Source organism: Pseudorca crassidens, chromosome 15 (genome assembly GCF_039906515.1).
Source record: "Pseudorca crassidens isolate mPseCra1 chromosome 15, mPseCra1.hap1, whole genome shotgun sequence".
NCBI classification, from domain to species: domain Eukaryota; kingdom Metazoa; phylum Chordata; class Mammalia; order Artiodactyla; family Delphinidae; genus Pseudorca; species Pseudorca crassidens.
The window spans coordinates 15,752,497-15,765,240 of record NC_090310.1 but is presented as its reverse complement, the minus strand read 5'-3'; the positions used below and the strand labels follow the sequence as shown (position 1 = coordinate 15,765,240).

Here is a 12,744-nt window from a genome sequence, read left to right as displayed (position 1 = left end):
GGGGCACAGGTTCGATCCCTGGCTGGGGAACTAAGATCCCACAAGCTGCGCAGTGCAGCCAAAAAAAAAAAAAAAAAAGAATCACAACTACATAATTTTTTAGGTTTTTGGTATGTATGTTAAGAATTGTGTACAGAGCTTCCCTGGTGGCGCAGTGGTTGAGAATCCGCCTGCCAGTGCAGGGGACACGGGTTCGATCCGTGGGCCGGGAAGATCCCACATGCCGTGGAGCAACTAAGCCCGTGCACCACAACTACTGAGCCTGTGCTCTAGAGCCCATGAGCCACAACTACTGAGCCCACGTGCCGCAACTACTGAAGCCTGTGTGCCTGGAGCCCGTGCTCCACAATGAGAGAAGCCTCCACAGTGAGAAGCCCGTGCACTGCAACAAAGAGTAGCCCCCGTTTGCCGCAACTAGAGAAAGCCCGCGCACAGCAACGAAGACCCAACACAGCCAAAAATAAATAAATTTATTTTAAAAAATGAATTGTGTACAAATTGAAATGCCTGTGTACTGATCCTCGAAACAACTAATAAAATCTCAATTATGAAAGAAAAGAAAAGAAAACAAAAATGAAGATAGTTTAAGGGGCCACTGAGAGGACATCACGCAGACTAACATTTGCATTGTAGGGTCCCACAAGCAGCCAAAAAATAAATAAAATAAATAAAATTTTTTTAAAAAGAAAGAAAATGCAAATTCACATGAATTTTTAAAAATTTATTTATTTAATTTATTTTTTGGCTGTGTTGGGTCTTCGCTGCTGCACGCGGCCTTTCTCTAGTTGTGGCGAGCAGGGGCTACTCTTCCTTGTGGTGCATGGGCTTCTCATTGCGGTGGCTTCTCTTGTCGCGGAGCACGGGCTCTAGGAGCGCAGGCTTCAGTAGTTGTGGCATGCGGGCTCAGTAGTTGTGGCTCACAGGCTCTAGAGCGTAAGCTCAGTAGTTGTGGTGCACAGGCTTAGTTGCTCCACGGCATGTGGGATCTTCCTGGACCAGGGCTCGAACCCATGTCCCCTGCATTGGCAGGTGGATTCTTAACCACTGCGCCACCAGGGAAGTCCCTGCATTTTATTTCATAAAATAACCAAATGCAAAAGAACGTATAGTCAAAAGTAAGTTTCACAAGTGTTGAACTCTCATACTACTGGTGGAGTGTCATTTGGTACAGTCACTCTGGAAAGCTGGCAGTATATACTAAAGCTGAAAATATGCCATACCCTATGACCTAGTAATTTCATTCCTAGGTGTATACCCAACAGAAATGAATACATATGTTTACTGAAAGACATGTGCTCACAGCAACATAAGTTGCAATAGCTCAAAACTGGAAACTATCCACAACAGTAGAATGAATAAACAAAGTGGGATATTCACTACATGGAATACCATTCAGGAATGAGAATGAATCATCTCCAACCACATGCATAATATGGATGAATCTTATAGGCAAATATTGAGCAAAAGATGCCAGACAAAATAGTATACATGATTCTATTCATATAAAGTATAAAAACAGGCAAAACTAATGCAAGCTGTTAAGAATCGGGATAGAGGGTTACCTTTTTTGTTTCTAGGGTGCTGATGAGATTCTGATTCCTGTTCTAGGTGCTGGTTACTCAGATGTGTTCAGTTTGTGAAAATTGAGCCATGCACTTGTGATATGTGAACTTATTTTTGTATTATGCTTCAATTTTTTACAAAAAGTCTCTCCTCTAGTCCCTTTCCCCTCCCTAGAGGCAATTTCTGTTACCAGTTTCTTATGTCCTTCCTGAGTTATTTTACTTTTTTTACTTGTTTTTTTGGCCGCGCGGCATGTGAGATCTTAGTTCCCCAAGCAGGGATCGAACCCACGCCCCCTGCATTGGAAGGCAGATTCTTAAGGCAGGTTCAGACTGGACCACCAGGGAAGTCCCTCAACTTCATTCTTTTTCATGTCCCAGCACCACCTGTTGAAAAGACTTTCTTTCCTTGCAGTGTCTGGCACCTTTGCTGCAAATCAGTTGATCATAAATACAAGGGTTTATTTCTGGAAGAACATTTTGTCTTATTTAATACATTTCTCTCATTTGGATCTCGAAGAATTAGAATCCCTGAAAACTCTAGTTACTTCCCTTCTCCCATGCCCAGCCACCCTGGTAGATGGCTCTAGGTACATTTGGAAAAGGGTAGGAAGAAGTTTTACAGTGTTTTGCCAATGTAACATGGTCCTTCATCAAGGGGACCCAGCCTTCCCTTATTCAAGGGGCTCTAGGTCTGGAATTGGCTCAAGTCTGAGAATTTGCTGCGGGTAGAGCCTTGTGTTTTTTGGCATACTCAGCAAGATGCGTAGCAACATGAGAGACCCATGGAGGAGCATCTCCTAACACTGACTTTATGGGGTTCTCGTACCAACTATAGATTGGCATGTATATAAAATGCTTAATGCCACAGTACACGGCACATCATAAAGGCTCAACAAAATAGCTAGAATACTTTTGCAGTAGGCCAAAGAATAAACAGAGTGGATGTAGTGAATGTAGGCTACTGTTGTTTTAAAAAACTTAGCTGAAAATAGGAGATGGGGACGGAAGCCAAAGGGAAATTTCTTTGTTTTCAAAGACAGATTTTACCATGTTTATAGGTTGGCATGTATATATTCCAGGCAAGAGAGGGACTCTGAAACCATAAAACTAAGAGAGAATAATAGACGGAGCAAAGTCCCTGAGAGGGCATAAGGAGATGAAATCCAGGCACACCTATACAGACAAGCTCTGCGTATGAGGGACTTCCCATGAGGTGGGGAAGCAAGTACGAGTGGTCACACTGGTAAATATGGAGTCACAGCAGGGAATGGAATGTTAAGGGAGTTCCTGTTTGACATCCTGTGTTTTCTTGGTGAAGGGGAAGGCAGTCACTGGTTCGGGGCTATAAAAGACATAAACAACGTTGAAGGTTTAGCTGAGGATGGAGTGGAAAGGCTGGCCCCTCTCAGCAGCACTGTGAATTTTTTTTCTTCATAGCTCACATATAGGCATGAGGACAGATGGGAGATATACCCATATTGGGGCTGTGGATTAATTCTTTTGGTTGCAAGTAACAGAAACTCAACTTAAACTACCTGAAGCAGAAGGGAGAATTACTTGGAAGAATACTGGGATCTCCCACTGACTACAGTTAATTGTCAAAGGGATCCTGGGACTGAAGTGCATTAGGAAACCTAAGAACTTGTCTGTCATCTTGGCCCTCCACAGACCACATACTGGGACTTGCCTACCAACGGCTCCCAAGTTCATGAGTTACAATCCAGGCCCAAAGAAATTTCTAAAATTCCTAGGTAAGGAAGTAGTTGGGTCAGCCTGGTGATAGAGGTAGGGAAAAGAGGCAGTTCTGAAACAGGAGGCTAGGCAGAATCCTAATAGGTTTCTGCTAGGAAAGGGCAGGTTTCCATCAGAACTGTAAATATGTCTACTTAGTCAAGGAACTAGATTTACATTTTATAAACAGTAATTCCACACAGAACATAATCATTCATCAGACATTTTAATGAAACCCAATCTGGTATGACCCCTGCTTTTGGGGTAGCCCATCAATCCAAGGAGAAACAAACAGTTACAACGCAACTTGCTAAATACCAGAACAGGTAATTACAAATACCCTGTGCCCCAGCTACACCCCCCTGGGGCTGATACCAGGCGGACTGAGGGAAGAAGCAACAGGGGTAGGAGGATGACCCACACCAGCTATTGGAATATGCGATATGTCATGTTTAGAAATTCAGTTTGGTACAGCTACCCAAGGCAAAGTGGTAGGCCTTGTTTACTTAATTCAGTAAAGCTTTACTGCACACCTACTTAGGAATGGGTGCCACGGAGGCATGTCAAAATTAAAACACATTGCTGCTGCTGCTGCTGCTGTCTGGAGCTTTTATTAGGGAGGCAGGGCATGAACACAACTTGATGACTACAGACTCTTCCTGCTTTGTATTCAGTTACCTAACTCTTTAACCTCCTTGAATGGCCTCACTTCATTTCATGAAAAATGTTCACAGAGGACTCATTGGAAGGTTTTGTGCTAGTGTCCTGATTCTGATGAGACTCGGGGAGGAGTGAGACCCAGTTCTCAAGAATTTTCCAGCTACTGGCTGCCTGGAACTAATCCAAATCCACCAGATAAAGTACAACAAGCTGGTCCTGGTTCTACTTCTTGCTGCCTAGACCACAGCTCCCCTGTTTTTCCTTTTCCTTTTCTCCCAAAGCTCACTGCACTTACGTCCCAGACCCATCTTGAACCAACTTTCCAAACACAGGATGCAGACGACTTACTTCACAGCATGTGGTTTTAGAACAAAAGAAAAAGCTTAGGTATTTAGGTGTCTGAAACCCAATAAATTCCTGGTACACTGCTACCACCCCCAAATCCAATGCAATCTAGAGCTGTTAAAACAAGTACAGACCAAGGAGGTACAGTGTATACTGTGATGCTGGCTTACTTTGTATGATCCTTTAAAAAGGACATTGAAAAACCAGCACCTGTTTGGGGAGAGATCATGTGTGGGACTTGAATACCTATCTTTAAGGAATGACTGACCAAATTAATGCTAATTAACCTGAAAACATGGGGGCAGAGTATCTGTGGTTAAATTTTCTGAAGGGCTGCCATGTAGATCAAGTTTTAAACATATTCTGGGCAAGGCTTCCAGGGAAGGAAAATGTTGTTCTTAAGGGCCTTCTAATTGTCAGAGCTGTCCCACAGTGAAATGACCTGCCTTGTGAGGTAGTGAACTCCCTGTCAAGGGAGGTTTTAAAGGGTAGAAGACCACTTGGCAGGAATATCATCAAAAGGGGGCTAAACCAGGTTTGTTTAAACCTGGCATGGAGGAAGAGGCAGAGGAGGAGAAGGTCTTGCTCCCCATAAATGGGATCCTCCTGACTGCATGCAAGGGGACAGGTAATCCCTGCGTGCACAAACTAGAAAACACAAAGCCCGTAAATTAGATGGGGAGAACTTTTAGCCCAATATCCACACACAGAAACTCTTTTAGGATAGGGTAGGCTTGGAAAACTTTAACCAAATAATGTCACTTGTCCTACTGGGACTGTCTGTTCTAGACACATGTATTAAGGCAGCCAGCGTGGTAGAATAAAGTTCAGCTCTGTGTAGCAAGAGACCTGGGTTTTAGTTCTGACTCTGCCCTGTATAACTGGGGGCTCCTTCCCTTTTCTGGGCCCCTCCGCAAAAAGAAATGAACTTGCACAGTCCTTCCCATTCTAAAGGGCGTTGCCTTTCTGGCTAGGCACCCCTATAGCAGATCTAGGGCTACAGTTCTGGACCCCAGGGCTACACTTGTGGACGGCCAGAGACCACCTCTGGCGGAAGCAACGGCCACACTCGAGGCAGGGGAAGGGCTTCTCCCCGGTGTGCAGGAGCTGGTGCTGAGCCAGGTGGCTCCACTGGGCGAACCGCTTGGAGCACAGGTCGCAGGCATAGGGCCGCTCGCCTGAGTGGACGCGCCGGTGACTGGCCAGCAGTGAGGGGTAGGCGAAGCGGCGGCCACAGTCGTCACACGCGTGCAGTTTCTCCTCGGTGTGCGTGCTGCGGTGTATGGCGAGGGAACCGCTCCGCCGGAAGGCACGTCCGCAGTCCGGGCAGGGATAGGGCTTCTCTCCCGTGTGCAAGAGCTGGTGCTGGAGCAGCGTGCTGCGCTGGGAGAAGCGGGCCTCGCAGTGCTCGCAGGCGTAGGGACGCTCTCCGGAGTGCACCCGCCGGTGACTGACCAGACGAGAGGAGGAGGAGAAGCGCCGCTCACAGTCCGGGCACGGGTAGGGCTTCTCGCCCGTGTGGATGCGCTGGTGGATGACCAGGGCGGTGCGCTGGCGGAAGCGCCGGCTGCATTCCAGGCAGGTGTAGGGCTTCTCTCCGGTGTGTGTGCGCTGGTGGATGGCGAGCAGGGAGGGGTAGGCGAAGCGACGCCCGCAGCTGGGGCACTGGTGGGGTTTTTCACCCGTGTGTGTGGTCCGGTGATTGGCCAAGGACCTGCTCCTCCGGAAACAGCGGCCACAGTCAGGACAGTGGTAGGGCTTCTCGCCTGTGTGGATAACCTGGTGCTGGGAGAGGTTCTTGCGCTGGGAGAACCGCTTGCCACACTGGTCACAAACGTAGGGACACTCCCCAGAGTGTGCCCGCCGGTGACTGACCAGCAGGGACGGGTAGGAAAAGCGGCGCCCACAGTCTGGGCAAGGGTAAGGCTTTTTCAGATTCTGGGCACACTTGTGGCTCTGCAGGGCCGGGTGATCGGGAAAGGTACAACCACAGTCAGGGCAGATGGGACCTCCGGATGTTTGCCTGGGGATCAGGCGGGGTTTGCTGGGCCGGCGGCCTCGCTTCCCCTTTCGGGGTGCCTCCTTAGGCGGGAATACTTCCTTCTCTTCATTCTTCTTTCTGGTTCTGGTTTCTACAGGAACACAAAGGAGAAATTAATTTAACAAACACTGGGCTCCTACTCTCTCCTATTATAGTGTTACAGGTTATAAAACAGACTCGGCCTGTCTTCAAGGAATGTTAGTGACAAAGACAACCAACCAAGTGTGACATACGGCTATGGAAATATGGAGGGTATTACAGGAGCCCCTAATCCAGCTTGGAGAAATCAGGGAAGGTTTCTTGGAGGAGATTAAGCTGACTTTAAAAAGGTTTTGGGGGCTTCCCTCGTGGCGCAGTGGTTAAGAATCCTCCTGCCAATGCAGGGGACACGGATTCGAGTCCTGCACCGGGAAGACCCCACATGCTGCGGAGCAACTAAGCCCGTGCGCCACAACTACTGAGCCTGCGTTCTAGAGCCCATGAGCCTCAACTACTGAAGCCCGCACGTCTAGAGCCCCAGCTCTGCAACAAGAGAAGCCACTGCAATGAGAAGCCCATGCACTGCAAGGAAGAGTAGCCCCGCTCGCCACAACCAGAGAAAGCCTGCGTGCAGCAAAAGACCCAACTCAGCCAGAAATAAATAAATAAATTAATTAATTAAAAAAAAAAGTTTTGGGGACTTCCCTGGAGGTCAGCGCTTCCACTGCAGGGGGTATGGGTTCGATCCCTGGTCCAGGAACTAAGATCCCGCATGCCGCATAACGTGGCCAAAAATAAACAAATGAATAAAATAAAAAAATAAAATTTTTTTTCAGTTTTTGAAGAGGTAAGTATAAGACAGGAAGTGGAAACAAATGAGGTATGATTTGGCATTGACTAGGTCATAAGGCTCTTTGAGCCAATGCTTCTCAAATTTTATTGTGATGCAAATCATTTGGAGGGTTTAATGAAACAGATTGCTGGGCCCTACCCCCAGTTTTAGATTCAACATGTCTAGGATGGGGTCCAGGAATTTGCATTTTCTAATACATTCCCGACTGATGCTGCTGCTGCTGCTGCTGGTCTGACGACCACACTGTGAGAACCAAACCTAAACGTACATCCAAATCAACTGAGGCTATTAAAATATGTATATGTTCATAGATATCCATAAGAGTAAATGAGTCGTTCTGGGATGGGGTCCAGGAATCTGTATTTTCACCAAGTTCCCCAAGTGTCTTAGATATAACTGACAGCCATTTGACAACCTGCCTTGGCAAAAACTGAAAGGTTTTTTTTTTTTTTTTTTTTTTTTCTGGTACGCGGGCCTCTCACTGTTCTGGCCTCTCCCGTTGCAGAGCACAGGCTCCAGACGCGCAGGCTCAGCGGCCATGGCTCACGGGCCTAGCCGCTCCGCGGCATGTGGGATCTTCCCGGACCAGGGCACGAACCCGTGTCCCCTGCATTGGCAGGCGGACTCTCAACCACTGTGCCACCAGGGAAGCCAAGCTGAAAGGTTTTAAGCACGGAAATATCATGTCCGATCTGAATCTTAGAAAGATAGCCCTGCTCTTAGAGAATCTGGCACTGAAACTCCAGCCCAGACAGTTCCATCTGCCCCTGTAGGTGGACCCTTCTACCTGAATGGCCTTAATCAGAGCCTTGCTTGATCCTGAGGAGACGTGCAGATTCCTGCACTGATCGGGGTCATTCTGCCAGAAGGGCAAACAGAGGCCCCTGCACCCCAGGCCACTGTTCCCCATAAGATCCCTTCAACCAAAACCTGGAAAAGTCAGAGGTATAGGCTCTCTCAGTCAGAGCCCAATTCAAAGCATGCTGGAGACAGAGTCCTGGGAAGAAGGAAGGAGGGTTGTAGCTCTTTTGAAAAGCTCACTGATCCATTTACACAACAGACAACTGCAGGTAGTCAGTTTACAAACTGACAAGTGAATCTTTGGTAGAAGGACTCGACACCATGAAAGAGACAGGAACCCTGAAGTTGTAAAAACGAACACGGTAAATGGAGCGTGGGTCATAGGTACCCCTAGCCACGGAAACTCTGGACTGAGTCATTAGAGGCTGCAAGCCCTCCGAGGCATTTTTCACTTACTTCTTTGGACTGTTACCCTCCTTGGGCACTCCTGTGGATCCAGAGCAGCCGGTTCCCAATCATCGGTATTTCGTTCCAACCAGGAGATGAGGGTTGGTTTGGGACCTGCGCACCCTGGGGAAGAAGAATCAGTCAGAGGCCCAGCTCGTACATAACGCTGGGTAGACTTATCTACGCGGTGGCATCTCCTGCCAAGCCCCTGTCCTCCCGCCCGACACAACCTCTTCTTAGGCCAGGACCATGGACACTCTGGACTCCCACCCCCAGTTCCTCCATCCCTTCAGGTCCCGCGGAAGCGGATTGGGGCGGGCCTTACCGAGCGCGCCCAGGTGGCCGTAGGTCTCCTGCATCACGTCCCGGTACAGGGCCCTCTGGGCGGGCCACAGACACTCCCACTCCTCCGGGGAGAAGTACACGGCCACGTCCCCGAACTTCACAGCCCTCGGCCTCCTTCCCCTTCTCCGGCCGGGTCCGGCCTCTCCTGGTCCCCGCGCGGGGAGCGGAGCCGAAGGCCGCGCCATTGGACCCGACAAGCCGGCGCCACGGCTGTCCCGGCCTTGGCCGCTGGGCGCTGGCGGGCGCCGGGACTTGGGAGCCCAAGCCGGATCCGGGCGGAGCGTGCCTGGGGAGACCAGGAGGGAACAGGAATCGGCCGCCGGCGGGGCTAACGGAAACCTTTCGCTGTTATTCAGGAAACTCCTGCCCGAACTTGGGTGAAAGGCACCGGAAGATGCCTTCAGGGAAAATGGCGGCCCCGCTACTGCACCGCCTTTGCCTGAAACACAGGCAGCTTCCAGCTATCGATTTTATTGACCGGAGCGCCATGCCGGCTCCCTAACCTCTTTGCCCTCAAGTGTGATGGCGCTGCGATTGGGCTTCACGCCCTTTTCCCCTCTATTCCACGCGGTCATTGGGCGGTGGCCTAAGATCGAGTATTCTGATTGGGTATTGCCAAAAGCGGCCTGTTTGAACGAAGCCAACGGAAGCGTAAGGGCAGAAAGTTGGACCCTCGATGTCGGGTGACTGCCCGGGAGTCTGGAGGCGGGAAGGGGCGACCCCGCCTGCGATCAGTAATGGTCTTCTGTTTCTTGGAGGCGCAGCCTAGCCGAGGGAGGGAAGGATTTGAGCGACGGAGCCACTCTGGCCAACCCGGGGCTGGAATATCCCTGGGTCTCCTTTCCTGGCTTTCTCAGAGGAGCCTTCTCTTGCGATAGTGGGTAACTCCCTCCTTGCCCTTTGGGGAAGGGAATTAACGTTAGCGTTTCCTGTGCGCAGGTACCATGCCCAACATATTACACGTTCAACGTATTTATTTTTTGCTACCATGTGTGAAATGATGATTATCATCCTGGTTCTACTGATGAGGAAAATCTCAGAGGGTACTTGCTAGTAAGGAGAAGAACAAAGATTTTGTCCAAGTGAAGAAAACGTACAACCTAAAAGTTCCGAGTTGAGTTTTATTCCAGGAGCTTACTGAGGACTATCCTCTCAGCTCTGAGGAACTGCTCCAAAGAGGTAAGGGAGGAGCCAGGATATATAGCAGTTTTTGCTGGAAAAAAAATATATATATATATTTGAACATCAAAACATTATTGCTAATCACAAAAAAACAGACATTTCAAGTTAGTGATTTTAGGGCTTTTCTATATATGGGAAGATGCAAGAGTCTGGGCTTGTTGAAATTGTTCTTTAGATATGCAACTTAACTATCGAACCAGTATCCAGGGCACAGAATGTTTCCTGTATTTTTCCATCTTGAATTTCCCTCAAGGCACACCTTGGTAGGGAGTAGGAGGGCCTGGTGGCTGCAGTGGCTGATAACTTGATGGCCGGCAGCATTTGTTGTTTACCAAATGGCAGGCAAGGTTCCCTTTCCACAGGGCCCCGTCTTTTTTTTTTTTTTTTTTTTGGCCACGCCCAGCGGCTTGTGTGATCTCATTTCCCTGACCAAGGATCGAACCCAAGCCATGGCAGTGAAAGCCCGGAATCCTAACCACTAGGCCACCAGGGAGCTCCTGCACAGGGCCCCCTCTTGGTCATAAATTCGACCAAGGTTTGGGAGGCTTTTCATGGTCAATTTGTCATGGAATTCTCATTCCTAGGTCAGAGGAAGATTTCATTGATCAGCCACCCAATGTGCTGCTTCTGTTTTGTTTTTTTTTAATTTTTTAAATTTTTATTTGGTTGTGCCAGTTGGGGCAGATGTGCTCCTTAGTTGCGGCTCACCGGCTCCTTAGTTGTGGCATGCGAACTCTTTGTTGCGGCATGCATGTGGGACCTTAGTTCCCTGACCAGGGGTTGAACCCAGGCTCCCTGCATTGGGAACACGGAGTCTTAACCACTGTGCCACCAGGGAAGTCCCCCAATGTATTATTTTTGGATTGGGCCCTATTAATAACCTAAAATTCTCTGGATCGTGTGTTTTACTAGTCTATTCCTATAATCCAGGAAATGTTTTCCTTTGTTGCTTCTCCATATCTAGAGTCTCACTGTTAAAATTATTTTACATAGGGTTATGTATATGATCAATTGCCTCAAGACATTTAGCCATCATTAATTTTGTTGGAGGCCTGATGATACATTAGGTATTAGGTAATGCAAGAGGTAACAGTCTTATAAAATAGACAGGATATAAGTAATATAGCTAGTAACATTAATAAGGTCATAGTACAGCAGAGAGAGACACAAGGCATAAGCAATTTGAGAACAACATAAAGAGAACAAATTTCAATGATTAGTATAACTAGTTGTAACCTGGTCGCAAGAAGCCATCAAGTCCAGAGGGGAGCTAGCTAGAGAAGCCAAATTCTGGAGGGATCAGGCAGAGAGAAAAAGAGCAATGTTTCATCTTCATTTACAATACAGAGGTATACTTTATCAACTTTTTGTAGGTCATAGCATAAGAGGAAAGGTTTTCTGGAAAACAGAGATTAAAAGCCAGCCAGTAATATTTTAGACAAAAAGTCATAAAATTATAAATCATATTTATCAGTTCATTCAGTCCCATGTAATTCCTGTTAATCTGGAAGAAGCCATCAGGTTTCCTGTTAGAGTTTTGTGAATCTTAATGTAAACTATGGACTTTGAGTGATAATGATGAGTCAATGTAGGTTCATAGATTGTAACAAATGTGCCACTCTGGTATGGGTTGTTGATAGTGGGGTAGGCTGGGGGGAGGGCAGAGGAATATGGGAACTCTGTACATTCAGCTCAATTCTACTGTTAACTCTAAACTACTCTAAAACTAAAATCTATTTAAAAAATTCTAAATAATGATTCATGTTATAACACGGATGAACTTTAAAAACATGCCAAGTGAAATAAGCCGGATTAAAAAAGACCACATGTCTTATGATTCCATTTACATGAAATGTCCAGAAAAGGCAAATCTACAGAGAGATAAAGTAGATCAGTGGTTGCCCGGGGCTGGAGGAGAGGAGAATGGGGAGTGATGGCTGGGGAGTTTCTTTCTGGAGTGATGACAATGTGTTTAGTTGATTGTGGTGATGGTTTCATAACTCTAAGTATACTAAAGAACACTGAATTTTACACTTTAAATGGGTGAATTACATGGTATGTGAATAACATTTCAATAAAGCCGTTTTAAAAAAAACTATGCTGTAGTCATAGACACAGCAAGATGGTCATAGTAAATTATTAAAAAAAAAAAGAAAAAAGGCTTTCAAGAGACACTCTAGGACAGTCCCTCCCCAAGCCTCAGCCCACTATCCCCTCTTTTCCCCTCAGCTCCAGGCATTTTGCCCTGAGTAGTCCGCATCTGCAGTTCTAGCCCAAGAACTGGCTTACGTACATCGTGAATAGATGAATAAAGAGTGAGCAAAAATGGGCAAAGGGAGACCACTAAAGGGCCTCACGGAGCGCCCTCAGGTGGCCATAGGGTTCTAGTATCACTTTTGATAAAGGGCCTTCTGCGCCTCGGATTTCACCACTTCTCCAAGAAGAAATACTCCGCCGCGCGGCAAAGTTACACAGCTCACAGCCTCCTCGGCTCGGATCCAGGCTCTGGGCTGCAGATGGGGAACGGGACTAGGGCGGCGCTTGAATTCTTCCAGTCCCCAGGTCCTAGATGTCCCAATCCAAGAGCTACTCTCTTTTCCGGACCAAGGAGACACTGCCCTGCTAGACCCGGTGTCTGAGCCAGCCCGGATTTGGCTTTGCGTGGGGCCAAGCTGCGGCCCAAACAGAGGAATCACAACGTCATGGGTCACTCTGGTACTCAGAGTGGACAATGGTACCGGAAAACGCCCTAAGAGAATATGGCGGCGACCTGCCTTCACAACCATCATTCAGAT

General features: G+C 47.8%; 1 protein-coding gene across 1 annotated transcript in view; it reads right to left on the bottom strand.

The window, feature by feature from the left end:
- The window catches only part of LOC137206532 (zinc finger protein 689), a 32,029-nt gene that overhangs the window by 12,176 nt on the left and 7,109 nt on the right, over positions 1-12,744 (bottom strand). The window contains exons 2-4 of the mRNA XM_067705230.1: positions 8,748-9,053; positions 8,432-8,545; positions 5,259-6,433 (exon numbers count right to left, since the gene is read on the bottom strand). Coding sequence (XP_067561331.1) covers positions 5,259-6,433; positions 8,432-8,545; positions 8,748-9,053 — 1,595 coding nt within the window. The remainder of the gene's footprint in view (positions 1-5,258; positions 6,434-8,431; positions 8,546-8,747; positions 9,054-12,744) is intronic.